Below are 14085 nucleotides of genomic sequence, written 5' to 3' on the forward strand. Positions count from 1 at the left end.
TCAATACTTGTGACTGCTGCTTGTTCTAGAACAGATGTATTGGTCACATAATCTGACCAGTGGATGTTTAGGATTGTGCGGAGGCAGCGTTGATGGAAGCGTTCCGGGAGTCACAGGCAGTGGTGGTAGATGACCCATGATTCGGATCCATATAGAAGAGTAGACAGCACTATGGCTCTGTAAACACTGATCTTGGTACTTTTCTTCAGCTGTTTGTTTCACCAAACTCTTTTATAAAGCTTTCGGAAGGCACTATATGCCTTTGCTAACCTGTTGTCTATCTCCCCGTCAATCTTACCATCCGAGGAGGTGAGGCTGCCTAGGTAATTAAACTGCCGGACTGATTTGAGCTCTGATTGGCCAGTGGTGATATGGGGATGATGGGGGACTTCCTGAGGTGCAGGTTTGATGGAGAACTTCTGTCTTCTTCAAGCTGACTTCCAGCCCAAAGAGCTCAGCAGCATCTGCAAAGCAGGATGTTAAACGCTGCAGAGCTGCTTCTGTGTGAGCGACAAGGGCGGCATCATCAGCATAAAGCAGCTCCTGGACAAGATGATTTAAGGTTTTAGTATGGGCCTTCAGTCACCTTAGGTTGAAAAGGCCTCCATGGGTACGATAAGGAGGGCTCAAAAGGAAAGTCTACAGGATTGACACATTGCCTGAAAAAATAAACTCCTAGACCAGAACGGTGGCAGCAGCAACTACAGTTTAGGTGTTACACTGTCTGCCAAGAAAATTTGTGGGATTTTTGTCTGCACCTTCCCAGGCGTGTGCACACACAAAGGGTTAGAAACACTTTGTTCTTTAGCAGCACATGTGAAGTGTTACAGGTCTGTCAGCACTTTGCAACTGGCTGTCTCTTTATACCCTCTCTCATTCGTGCTCCCTGATGTTAAGTTACCAAACTCAGATGTTTTGTGGTGGAGCCAATGCAGCCTGGATTCCAAACTTGCTGTTTAAAAAGCTTAATTGAAAAAAGGCTCGTAATTCTAGGGTATGATAGCACTGGCAAAAAAGTGCTTGCATTTGCTGTTTACTGTGCAGTGTGGCATTACAGATTTAGTAAAATAGGAGAGTTAGTACAGCCACAGACCACATCCTTGCTAACAGTTGTGTAGGGACTGCATTTACTTAAATTTTTTCCCCTCTTTGTTAAATAACTCTAAGTGGCTGCATTTATTTCAATTTCTTATGCTAGAAAGCAAGCAGACATGGTAAAAATTGCTGGTTTGATTCACCCTCCACCCCCCTTGCCCAGATGAGGAATGAAGGGCTTCACAGAAGCAGAATAAAGCTGGCCTAGACTTGTCTTATGTTTATTTCCAGTTGAGCCTTACCTTTAAATATCAGTGCAAAAATTTAGCATTAATACAGAGAGGATGACTTCATTGCTCAGGTAATTTTGCTCTGTTTGCCTTATCTGTAATCTTTTAAAGTATTTTGTCATGAAGCAAATACGAAAAATGCATAAAACTGCTTCTCATAAGAAATATCTCTGAGTATATTTGTGATATATTTCCATAATAGAGATTAGATTGTCAACCTGTAAATCTTACCTAAGGTGTAGAATAAATGTTAGGAAGCAAATATTTGGTGTAGCATTCTTCTGAAATGTGTTCTTCAGTGTTCATTTGTCAAAAGGAAGAGGGTTTCCAAATTAAAGGTATGGAGGCCTGTTAAAAGTTGTGTCCTGGTTTATGATTTGGTTTGTGTTCAGCCTTTGCTTTGATGGCCATATTGAGAATGAGCAAATGAGAAGGTCTTAGCATTTAGGAACACATAAATAAAGGCTACAAAGAAAGGGCATGAGAGGAGCTTTGAAGTGGTGTCTAGTTTTAATTCTAGTGGGAGAAAACCAGATGTGTCTTTGGGAGTTCTGGCCCAGCTCTTTCTTTTTTTTTTTTTCCTTTTGTTTTTCTTTTGAGAGGACAGGGAGCTCAACCAAATCATACAATGGAGAGACCCCAAACCAACTGTCCCCACCCTGGTACTTTGATCTTTGTTGCCGCTTCTGAGTGAACTGCTCTGTTCAGAGGAAAGATGGTCTAACCCTTCATTTCTAATTGACTTACATCATCCTGTTGCAACTGGATTATGTATCTTCTCTTTTTGCAGTTCCAACTGCAGTTGTCTGAGTTCATTTCCTATGCAATATATAAAGATGATAGTGTTTCAAAACAGCAACACTGGTCAGAATTTGGATTTTGCTGACTTTTTGAGGTAATGTGTTTTAGAACAAAATACTGGTACGCAGTATTTTGGGTCAGCAGTCCTGTAAACACAAGGGAGAATGAAAACAAAGAAACCTGCTTGTGTAGGGCTTCTGTTGGCAAGTGCTGCTCCTGGAATGATGCACTCAGTTGCTACTTACAAATAGAATAGTATCTCTGAATGATATATTTGAGGGCTTTTTTTTTTTTAAGTAGCCTTTGGATCACATTAAGCCAACAAAAAGATTGCTGTTGACTGTACATGTAGTGAGTAGATTAAAACTACACAACAAGGTTTTTTGAACATGTCGAGAAAATAAGTAAAATAATCCTGTCTTCTAAAGAGATTAGGGGCTCAAGTAATGGAAAGGAGAAAGAGTCGATAAGAAGGCAAATAACATAAGTCAAATTCAAGGTTACTGTCAGCTTCTAACCTGAACAAGATAAATCCTTTTGCTCTGAGGGCTTGTCCATATGCCAGAACTAAGCTATGTGCTAAACTGATGCCAAAGCTTACAGTTTTCAGAGGAAAGGATTGGGAAGGAGAAGTTTGAAATTCCTGGAGAAAAGAGGTCAAGTAAAGTAGGTGCGTGTTAAGTTGGTGTCTTACACTGAGACAGCTAAAAATGGAACCTGTCCCCGTGTGAAGCTGTTTTGGTGTGGTTAGGGTTTTGTGTTGTGGGTTTTCTTATTTCTTTATTGTTGGTTTGGTTTAGTTTGGTTTTGATTCTTCTGTCGCAGGTACCAAGCCACTACTGGAATCAGTTGTCTTGGTACATGCAAGAACATATCTCGATACATGCTTTATTTTGCAGTGAAGTGCTTATCTCATGTCATCTCTTACTCAGTCTGTGTCGATTTTTGAGGCCTGACACGTCCTGGTAGCAGATATTAATGAGGAATAGTTTGTGCCACATACCAAGTCTGGAGAATATGCTGATGAATAGTAATGAAATACACTGGGAATTTTTTCCTGTCTTTGTCTGTAGTGTTTAGCATGCCATTAGTGTGGATCCTAAAATAGTAAGGATCATTTATGTCCCTCTGTATAAGTGTAGCAGAGTGTATGTATAGTTATCCTGTGTCCTCAAAACATGTTGGTAGGAAAAATTGGAGAGAGAAGGAAGAGGAGTGTTGTTTCCATATACCTGTTGGAGGCTGTATCTCTGAATAAGTAAAAAGGAACACGCTGGCTTCTAGCTGCCTGTGTCAAAGTGAATCACTCTCTTTCCACATAATAAAAGTACAGACACATAAACATGCAGAGTTGAAACTCTGAGTTACACGTTGGAGTTTGTATAAAATTGAAATTAGAGTTCTCAGTAAAATAATCCAGTTTATTGCTTTACTTCCCCTGAGATTTATCAATGAGATATATATTATTATAGTGCAATGTGAAATTCTAAGTGTGTATATGGACCCAGAAATTTATAGATTACTGAACAACTGTCTAAATTGGATGTTGTAGCTCGGTTCTGATAAAACTCTCTGCACTCTGCAAGATGGAGTTTAAAACAAATGCCTTAACCTACTGTTATGTGGGAGGGTTATGACAATAATTATCGAGCTTCTCTACACCTTGCGCAAGTATTTTGAGGAGTCTTGTCAAAATATCAACTGAATTACTGCCAAAAATGCCATAATTAGATGAGTAATGAAAAAGTTTTCAAATGGCAGTATTTAAAATCTATTCATCCAGTTAGACATATTTACAGTCGTCACACTTAGTTGCACAAGCTGAATTTCCAGTGTTCACTCCTGAGATTTCACTTGCGTCTGAGCCGAAGAGAAAGAACAGGTTGTTTTTCCTTTGCATTGACTTTTTAGGAAGAACTGACTGTGCAAGTCTAGAAAGAAGGTACTGCATATCATGTCTGTGATATGTTTTTTTTACCTTTTTTTATGTAATGTCAGCTACCCCCCTATACATCTCAACATCAGTGTGAGTAGTAAGGAAACCAGTATTTTGTCCAAGAACATTCTGATGTTTTTGGAATACCAACTTGGTATGTGACTCAAACCTGAAACAAAATATTCTTGAACAGGTTTGTGTCAATGCTTCCTCTCCTCTCACTCTTGTTTTCCACCCCCTCCCTGCTTTCACTCCTGGTTTTATTTGGCCTCCCCTGTACAGTCTTGGAATGTGGGCTCTTCCTGTGTCGGTGTGAACCAGGTGCACTCACACAAAACTTGGGATGTGTCTCCTCTGTAGTAATCCCAAGTATTGGTGGTCCCTGAGCAGAAGTCCTGATCCATTTATTTCTACATTTCTGGATGTCAGCTGATAGCCCCCTGCCAAGGTTTAATTGTGAACAAGGCAGCAACATTTTGGCAAAGCTTGCGGAGCACCAGCTCGTCTCCACAGGGTTTTTTTTGATCTTTTTTTTAGTCTGATGTGAGAGTTTCTGAAATGTCAGAGGGAACAAAAAGAAAGTTTTTTGGAAGTGAAGAAAAAAAGGAATGACCCCAAAATAAAACAAGGCCGGATACTTCCTCAGGAGGGTTTTGAAATCGAATTCTCTTCAATCTGGGTCATTTTTGCTCGAAAGGCATTGTATGACCATGGCAATTAAGAATGGCACAGAATGTCCTCATGTCAACTCTTTCTTGTCCTCTCATTGTAATTGATACATTTCTGCAACAGCAGCTTTTTCAGAAGCTAAACTTAGAATTCTGCTGAATTTAGTACAAAGATAAAGTACCAGCATTTGCTAGCTCATTAGTTACGCTCTGTAACACATTCTGTCCGTTTAGGTATTAGTAGATTTTTGAAATCCCAGTAGAGAAAGTGCAAAGAATTGGGCTATCTTTCTAATCTTGCACTCTAGGTTTATCTAGATTTATCCATTCATTCACCATGAAAGTAGTGTGAATTTTTTATTAGGCTTTGGTTTGGAGGCAACTTTTAATTAATAATGCTCCATAATTGCAAAATGTTATGATTTAAAGGAGTTTTTTTTAAAAGTGGGGAATGTAAAGATAGTCTTGTTAAGTTGAGGTTGTTTTAAGAAGCAGGAAAGGTAGAGAGCATAACATTTGTGAGATGACTGTGCTTCACGATTTCGAAAGCCAAGATGGTTAAATGAATAGACAATAAAAGAAGTAGGTATTAGGGGTAAAGTGCCATTCAAAGGTTTTGTTATTCTGCACCCCTTCTGCCATCTTACACCTAAAGCACTTCTTTTTGGTCCAGGCTCGTTCTCTGTCCAAGAATATTTTTAAGAGCTGAACTTCTTATAAGAAAAGCATAGTATTATGTAAGGTACCTTACATGAGAAACAGTATCACCACATATTCTTTGCAAAAGTAAATGGTGTCAGATGAAATTACTTTTTTCATGATTTACAGTGCTGATTTCAGATACTGGTGGGTTAGTATTGTATACTTTTTTGTTTATAAATACTTTTTGAAGTGTTAAAAATAAAAGAGGTTAGTTTTGAAACATGTGGATGATACCCAAATAGCACACCTGCATTATATCCTCACTGCCTTTTCTTAGTCTGATTTCTGCTCATATGCTTTTTAAACACTGAACCAGGTTTAAATTTTGTCAGCATACCTCCCCCTGCTCTCCTTCCTACGTTTTGGGGCAGGAGAGTTCGGAGGGGTTTGTTGCAATCCAGCCATCCTTGCCTCTCCTAGCCTTGTCGCTGTGCCAGCTGGCAGCTCTGTGCTCTCAGGTGTGCTCCTGGTGTCACTGGGCTGGGATCCTGCCACTTGCATGGAGGGGGTGGAAAAACCCCCGTCTGCAGCAGGCACAGGTTGTAACAACCAGCTGATTGACATATCTGGTAGGCAGTAAATGACAGAATGACAGATTGCTTAGGGTTGGAAGAGGCCTCTGGAGATCAGGGTCACGTAGAGCAGGTTGCACAGGATTGCGTCCAGGCAGGTTTTAAAGCTTTCCAGAGGAGACTCCACAACATCTCTGAGCAGCCTGTTCAGTGCTTTGTCACCATCACAGTAAAAGAAGTTTTTCCTAATATTCAAATGGAACTCCCTGTGTTTCAGTGTGTGCCTGTCACTGGGCACCACTGAAGAAAGTCTGACCCCATCCTCTTAACACCTGCCCTTCAGATACGTGGGTGCATTGATAACATCCCCTCTCAGTCGTTTCTTCTCCAGGCTGAACAGGCCCAGCTCTCCCAGCCTTTCCTCATAAGTCCCCTCATCATGTCTGTAGCCCAGTGCTGAACCCTTCCAGTAATTCCTTGTCTTTTTTGAACTGAGGAGCCCAGAACCAGAGAATTCCTCCCCTTCTCTTCCTTCCCCTCGGAGGCTGGAGGACTCAAGTCCAGATATTTCTTTCTTGAGTTCAGACAGCATCTGATAGTTGTTGAATTTTGGCAATTTCTTCCAAACTGTGGGAGCTGCTGTGGCCTAACAGTACCTGCAGTTCAGGGGAACGAGATACTGCAGAGTGGGTGTTTTTGTGCTGCTGAGGGTGAAGCTCTGGGCTGTCAGGCTCCCTGACACTTGAAGGTACTCCTGGGATCACTGCAGGGGAGCAGTACTCTGAATTTAGAAGTCACCTGCAAAAGTAGAACCGTGATTGTAATTAATCAGTCTTGTTCCAATTGTTGGATATTTGTAATATCAGAAATTTTAAACTGGTATCTTCATGTTCTGAGGTAGAAGACAGTTGCTTTACAGCAGTGATATTTAATCCTTACAGAGCAATTATGTGTGTCTCAGGTTTAACTTGTCCCTGTCTAGCTGAAATCCTGTTTATGAACACATTAAGATGTAGCTGAAGTGAATTATATATGTTCATATATGAACTAACTCTTTTACTGGCTTTAGTTTTTAAAATGCAAAATAATTACCAACCCAGTGCCAATGTTTCCTATCTCTTTCCAAGGTATTAATGAAGATTCTTTAGCAGTTGTTCTCATCCTTTTTATTAATATATATATATATGCATTGTGTGTGTGTACACAGATGTTGTCATATGCCATAGTGAAATATTCATAATTGTTTTCATTGTACCAATATATTCGTTGTACTGGATTTACGTATTTGAGTTGGAAAACCAAAACATCATTGCCTAATAGTTTTCTTTATCTCTCTTTCACAGTCATAATGAACGAAAAGTAACCTGCAAACATCCAGTAACAGGACAACCATCGCAGGACAACTGTATTTTTGTTGTGAACGAACAGTAAGTGCCATCTGTTTCACTCCATAAAATATATGTTTTAAAACCTGTTAATATCGAAGCAAGATTCAGTGAATTACTAATTGCAATATTTATTTTCCCCAAGTCAGATCAGCATGTGTATAGTTTTACTTGATTAAATTACTTGAAAGTAGTATTAAATATTTAATGCTAATTTTTAAGATCAAAACCATAGCCCAAATTAGTTGTATGATAGAAATGCACCGTGTTTATGCAGTGTGTGAGTTTCCACTTGTCACTTTACTTATTCTGTAGGTTTAGCAAACGACCTGTATATTATATCATAACCAAATAAACCTCCAAGAAGCAATAAATTTTATGATCACTTGGGGACAGTCACATGCTGTTAATCTATAATGTTTTCCCTGATAGTTTCTCCTCAGCTGGTTATGGTTTTGGCCAGCTGGGACGCTTTCTGAATCACTGGATAACTGCTTGGATTTGCTGTGCCTGCATTAGTTTTGTAGAATACACAGCAGTGCAAGGAGATAGGCATGGAACTCATACCTGACCTCAGGATTTTGTGTGTGGTTGGTTTTTGGGTGTCCTGCTCACCAGCATTGCTGAAACATGTACGGTGGCGAGAGCGAAACCCATGAGAACTGCAGTTTCAAAACCTGCCTGTTCTCACCAAGTGGGGCAAAGCCAGAAGGGCTCTTTGGAGGGCATTTCTTCCCATTTCCATCTCATGCTCATACCTGTCTTTTTCCCTCCCACCAACACCTTACACTAATAGAGAAATCCTGGTTTAGAACAACGCCTTAAAATTCATCTGTTATAGATTTGAGTTTAAAACACCGTGCAGGTAACTTTGCATTGACATGTGAATTGCTTTCAGATTTGGAAAGTAGGACACAGGCTGTACTAGGCTACATCTAGGGGTGCTTTTTATTAGCAGTCTGCACACACAGCATGTTCTAGTGCTATTACATATTCTATTTTCAGGACTGCTGCAGCAATGACATCTGAAGAAAAGAAGGAGCGACCAGTAAGCATGATATGTGAAGCATCTAACTATAATCTGACATCAGATTATGCTGCTCATCCAATGAGCCCTGTGGGCAGAGTAAGTCTTTATGTCCAAATAAAATTAAAATTAAAATTATTCAGTTATTCCACAAGGTACTAGACAGTGCTATATATTAGCATTCCACTGAAAAAGAGAAACAGGATATATCTCTTCGTCAGGGCACTTCAGCCCTTTCATGTTTAATTTGGAAACTGAAGTGTCTGAAACAAATTATCACTGTAACTGTAATTTTTATCAGCTAACTCCGATCTTATGACTTGCACATACTTAAATTGTTCACAGAATCTGACCTTTCTAATCTGTGTGAACAGCAGAACCTTGAGTGACTGATGAGGCATCTGGGCAACCACTGTTACAGAAATTGCTCAATCACAAATAATTGACTGGATTTCTCCAGTAAAAGTTATAATTGTGTATAAGAAGTAGTTATAAGAGAGGTGGAGGGTGACCCTGTGGTAAACAGCAGCTGACATGATTTGCTGGCATTGGACGAGAACTCCTCCTTTCCTAGGAAAATTCCTGGGGAAAGTTCTGGAGGTTCCCAGGGTCACCTGAATTTGTGTCTTCTCCATTTGCCCAGCTTCTCAGGGGGTTAAGGGAAATGCCCAGATGTTTTTATCAACTTTTAAGTTTACTGGATAAAACTGATGAGCTTATTGTGTGCATTTATTGTTTTTTTAGTTTTCTAAACTGAAACTAAAAGTTCAGTTCCTGAAAGGAGAGTGTGCTTGATACAAAATTAAGAAGTCCCTTAAGTTTGCTAAGACACCAAGATAACTACTTTGGTCAGTGATGACAAACAAGAGCCTTGTCATCTCTTCTACTAGTAGTTAACATTTAAACAAGGGGAAAAAAACCTATACTTTCGCTAGTCAATGAAAATTTTAACCCTGAGAAGGGCTTTTTTGGCAGGTTAATCCAGCCTGCAAGAGAAAAATAAACTTTGGAATGTGTTTTAGCTGAACAAATTCCTTAATTTCAGAAACTTGGACTGAAATAATTTATTTTCCATGTGGGAGAAAATATTGTAAGGTTTCTTTAAGTGCATTTTGGAAATATTTATTGTTTTAGATGTCTAATGAGACAGACAGAATCCTTGACCTACATCAGAAAAGTTTTTTAATGAAAAAAGTGTCTTAATCTGTTAATGTTGCTGGGGGGAAAAATAGTCACAGATGTATTATAAACAGTAACAAAATCCATCTCAACTTTCATATGATCATGTTTAAGTCCATGCAGGAAAACCAGTTTAAAACAAAACAAACTAGAAACCCCCCAAACAACAACAGCAAAAAAATGAACTCAGAACCAGCTAAGCCCTAAAACAACCAAGCAAGCAAAAAACCCAAGATAACTTATTGCTGTAGTCATAATAGTGATGCAGAATGCAATAGTTACAGAGCTAGTTCTGTTGAAATTAATTTTCTAGGAAGCAATCTTAGGTTAAATGTAGGAAATTAATTACAATTTAGGAGCATGTGTTTTACAAGCATATTTTTCACACTCCTCTTTCAAAGGAGAAGTTGAAAATACCCTTCAGCCTAATGTTTGTTTCATAACGTTCTAGAAGGAAATTGAGAATTCTATGGCCCAGTTACTGTGATTTCTTTACTTTCATTGATTAATGACACTTTAACTTTCTGTGAAAATAATATTTTAAAAAAGCAGATTCTTGTTGTACTTTTCATTCTTCCTGTTCCAGTTATTTAAATGGACTTAAAATATTAATATGGTTCTTGTGGCTGTATGTGTAATTACTGTAAATCACTTTTTAAATGTGAATTTGTCTGAATTATTGCCACACCATTTTAAAATTGTTGTGTTTAGGAGGTGAATACTTGTAAAGTAGAACCACAGCTGATACCAGTCAGCATTTTCTGGCAAGCACTTTTAAAGATAACTCTGTAGAAAGGGCCCTTAGGTTGTACATGGATACAGAACTGATTTTCTTGTATGTTTTTATTCATGTCTTCCAGCAGTAGGACCTGAAATTCTTAGCTGTCTTATCAACTTTTGAATATAATATATAGAGGTTCCATGTATTGCAGCACAATGTTGTTGAGGAAAGTAAATTACAGAGCAGAAGGATGCCTTGTGTGGTTGCTTCATGTAATTTTTAGGTGTTTCTGTTTTCAGAGATAACTCATGAACACACCTGATGTTGGAAGGTAATGAGGAATAGAACAAAAGTTTGTGGTACAATTAAAGTTTCAGACAGATGAGGGGTATAGAAATAAGTTCTTCCTTTCGTTGATGTTAATTGATCCCAAATAGATATGGAACTTGGAGAAGTTTCTGTTTTGTGGCAGAAAGACTCTGCTGCTGCCCAGAGGCTAATGTGAGGTGAGGCAAAGGTCAGTCTTGCCCCAGTAAAAGTCTTAATTCTAATCCTCCTTTCCCACTGTATACATGATGCTGGCCAGATAACACACTACAGCTCTGTTAAGTGCTGCTTCTTCCCTGTCAGCTTGAAGTGTATTTCTAAACTTGAAGCCCCTAGGACAGACCTCTGACTGTGAAAAAGATCTACATAGGCCTGAAATTGCTACAGAAGTACATATTTTCACCTTTCTTTGTAAAATTAAGAAATCGATTTTGTAGTTGTCTATTTTATTTTATTTTTTCCCTGCTGTTAAAATCACTACCCAGACAAATACAATTATGAAATGCATTCAGGGAATCAGCTTTTTTAATGTGTAAAGTCATATTACCAGTGACCCTCCACAGTTCATCTCTGCTGCTCTTCATTGCTGTCCTGATTATCAGCAGAATAAAGGGAACAATTTTCTCACAGCAAGTGGAGTGGAGTGTTAGCCCAGGACAGATGCTGCAGAGCTCCTGGTGACTCTATTAAAGTCACTGTGATGTATCACCATGTTTATAAATGTTTATCAGTTTGTTTATATGTATTTCATACAGTGCTCAAGCGAGTCCAGCTTTAAATGGTTAGTTTAGGTATAACCTTACCTAGGCTGGAAATTTTTGAGGTTTATTAGCAAACAGCCCAGTAAACAGGAGCAGTGTGAAGGGCAGTATTGGTGCTCAGGCTGAATATCTATACTGGGTTTCCATAGTCAGACAAGTCCAGTAGTACTCCTTGTGCATCTTCCATTTTAGTCTTACCCTAAATTAAATCCAGTTTACTTTGTTATGCAAACCAAAGCACAGTAAAGCATGAATGATTGGGAGATTTGCTTTAAGAGCAGCCTCCGAGTCCAAGCTAAAATGCTGAGGCAGAAACCCACTGAGCTCATGGAAAACTGCAACATTGGAAGGCACTGAAATTGCCTACAAAATCCAGAAGGCAGCATCATGTTGCTTTGTGGTTTGGAAGATAATGTAAGCCTTGAAGACTGGAAACGTATTTTTAAACAGAATTGGAAAGTAACAAAGATATAGATTTCTATTCTCTGAGTTTACGTGCACAAAATTTCCATTTTAGCAAGGACTTCAACCTATTTTTTTCAAGTATATATGCAATAAGTTTAAGGTTAATGAATTACTTTTGTGCTAGTTCCGAAACTGGGGAAGAAGCCTCACATAAATCCTGTGTCCTCTACCAGCTAAGCAGGGAGAAAAGCATCTTGCAGAGTGATGAAGTGTGCAGCCCCAGCTGCTGACTGCTCTGTTGCCCAGAGTTCAAAAGCCTGCTGGTGTTTGTTTTTTCAGTTTGGGGAAAGAGTGAATATCACTGGCTGGACTTCCTGGCTTCTTTCTCAGTCCTGGAACCATGCAGGGTCCCTCACTTAGGTTCTGGTTTTGGAGGCATCACAGTTGCCAGGACCATGCCTTAGAAGGGATCAGATGGTACCAGATTTGACTACGTTTGCTTGCTCTGTTAACTTCTACACCTCCAGCAAGTACTTAGTATCTGGATTATTTATTCACTATCCTCCTTTTCTCTTTTCCTTCTCCAGAAGCTGGAGCTGTGCAATATGTCCTGTATTTTTAGTGCTATGGGGTAAAAAGTACTTGAACCCTTCAATTCTTTTTTTTTTTTTCCCATCTTCCTGTGTCCACAGTTTGAGATAACTAGATATGTGTGGGAGAATATGGAATGGCCAGGGATTCCAGGCATAACAAGAGGAGGAGGTGATGTAAAAAGTCTGAGAACTCATAATTAGTTTATATATGCACCTTCAGTATTTCAGTACTTATTGTCTCAAGGCTCAGAGTTTGTTGTGAACAGTTATTCTCTTTATGCAGTGTGAGGTAAAATAATCACGAGTCATCTAAAGTGTTCTCTGTATTAACTAAAATTAGAAAGCACTTGTGACGCTGCATTTAATTAAAGGAAGTTTGTATTCACAGTTGTTAGGATGTAACCCATTAAAACTTTACTGTTAGCTCAGGGAAATTGGAGTCAATATGGTTTTTTATCAGACCTACCTTAGAGAGAGCTGTCTAAATTATCTGAATTTGTTGATAGACTTGACATTAGCAGTACTTGTGGTTCGTTGTGTTTTCAGAAGCATCTTTAATACATTAGCTATTTTTACAAGTATAGGAATTCTAGAACACTCTCAAGAGGTTTTGAACCTTTAATACCTAATATTAGAGCAGCTATGAGTGTTATAAATTATTTCTGATCAAAGTGTTGGCAGAGCTCGTGTGTGATATTCCAATATCAAGTCATGCAGGTTAACTGAGAGAGATGTAGTTCACTTTATAACTGGATTGTTATAGATTCTCTGTATATTGCTTTTTCACAGCTGGATGTCATAATTCTCTTGGCTTCTTACAACCCTTTCTCCATTTTGCAGTGGTAGAATTTTTCAGATGAAAATGTGGACGTTTTTTACTTTTATTCTTCATTTGCTTTTGAGTTGCCTGCTCTGTCGTGCTTCCCAGAGCTGAGCCAAGTTACTGTATCTTCAAGGGAAATTACAAGCACTCTGCTTGTTTTTATATTCCCTCATGATTCTTGCAAGAAAAGAGAGACAAAACGTCCTTGTTTCATTGTGTTGTAGACTTTAGGCAAACACACGTAGTTTGTGTAATGTTGTTCTTTTTTAGCCAAGCGATGTATCCTTTTGTCAGCTGGCATCGTTGACAAAAGCTGCACATAATTTTGAATTAAGTTTCCTGTTTATGATTTTTAACCTATTGTGGAATTCTCTCTGAAGCATGTATAAAACCCAACTCAGTTCTGTGATACGTGTTGAGAGAATTTCCACAGAGAACCCCCCCCATACCCTAATTTGCAACCAAAACCTGAGTGTGTGTTTAGCATTCCTCCTTCGGGAATTTTGCATAGACTCATGATTAGTCTCAGTAGCAGAGATAGGGAAGCTGAGACACAGGATTATGTTGTCTCGGTTCAAATGGTGGATTTGAAGCAGAGCCATGAATACAGCTTAAAAAACTTACTTGAATTTTACTTCTTGTGCTCTGTCACATGGCATGGTCTCTGAGGCACCAGTTCTTACAGGATTTAAAACACAAGTAAATGTTCAGCTCATTTAGTTACAGCACAGACTTCTTAATGTAGGCTGAGAAGAATGGAAGTGTGAATTGGCAAAGCACTGCACGTTTCTTTATGCCTTTTCCAATTTCTTTTGGTTATTCAAGTAGAAGGATAAAATCTAAAATGGGTTGGTTTTCCTACTTCTCTTAGTCATACGTGATCATTGCAAGGTTTTAAAAGGTACAAGCAACAGCAAATA

General features: G+C 38.8%; 1 protein-coding gene across 7 annotated transcripts in view; it reads left to right on the top strand.

Moving 5' to 3' along the window:
- The window catches only part of PLEKHA5 (pleckstrin homology domain containing A5), a 166739-nt gene that overhangs the window by 91491 nt on the left and 61163 nt on the right, over nucleotides 1–14085 (top strand). For all 7 annotated transcript variants that reach the window (XM_018080565.3, XM_018080562.3, XM_018080568.3 and 4 more), the window contains 2 exons: nucleotides 7288–7371; nucleotides 8335–8455. In XM_018080565.3, the coding sequence (XP_017936054.1) occupies nucleotides 8348–8455 (108 nt within the window). In that variant the 5' untranslated portion in view covers nucleotides 7288–7371; nucleotides 8335–8347. The remainder of the gene's footprint in view (nucleotides 1–7287; nucleotides 7372–8334; nucleotides 8456–14085) is intronic.

The sequence above is a fragment of the Manacus vitellinus genome, unplaced genomic scaffold (assembly GCF_001715985.3).
Source record: "Manacus vitellinus isolate BGI_N305 unplaced genomic scaffold, ASM171598v3 scaffold_5_pilon, whole genome shotgun sequence".
Classification (NCBI taxonomy): Eukaryota; Metazoa; Chordata; class Aves; order Passeriformes; family Pipridae; genus Manacus; species Manacus vitellinus.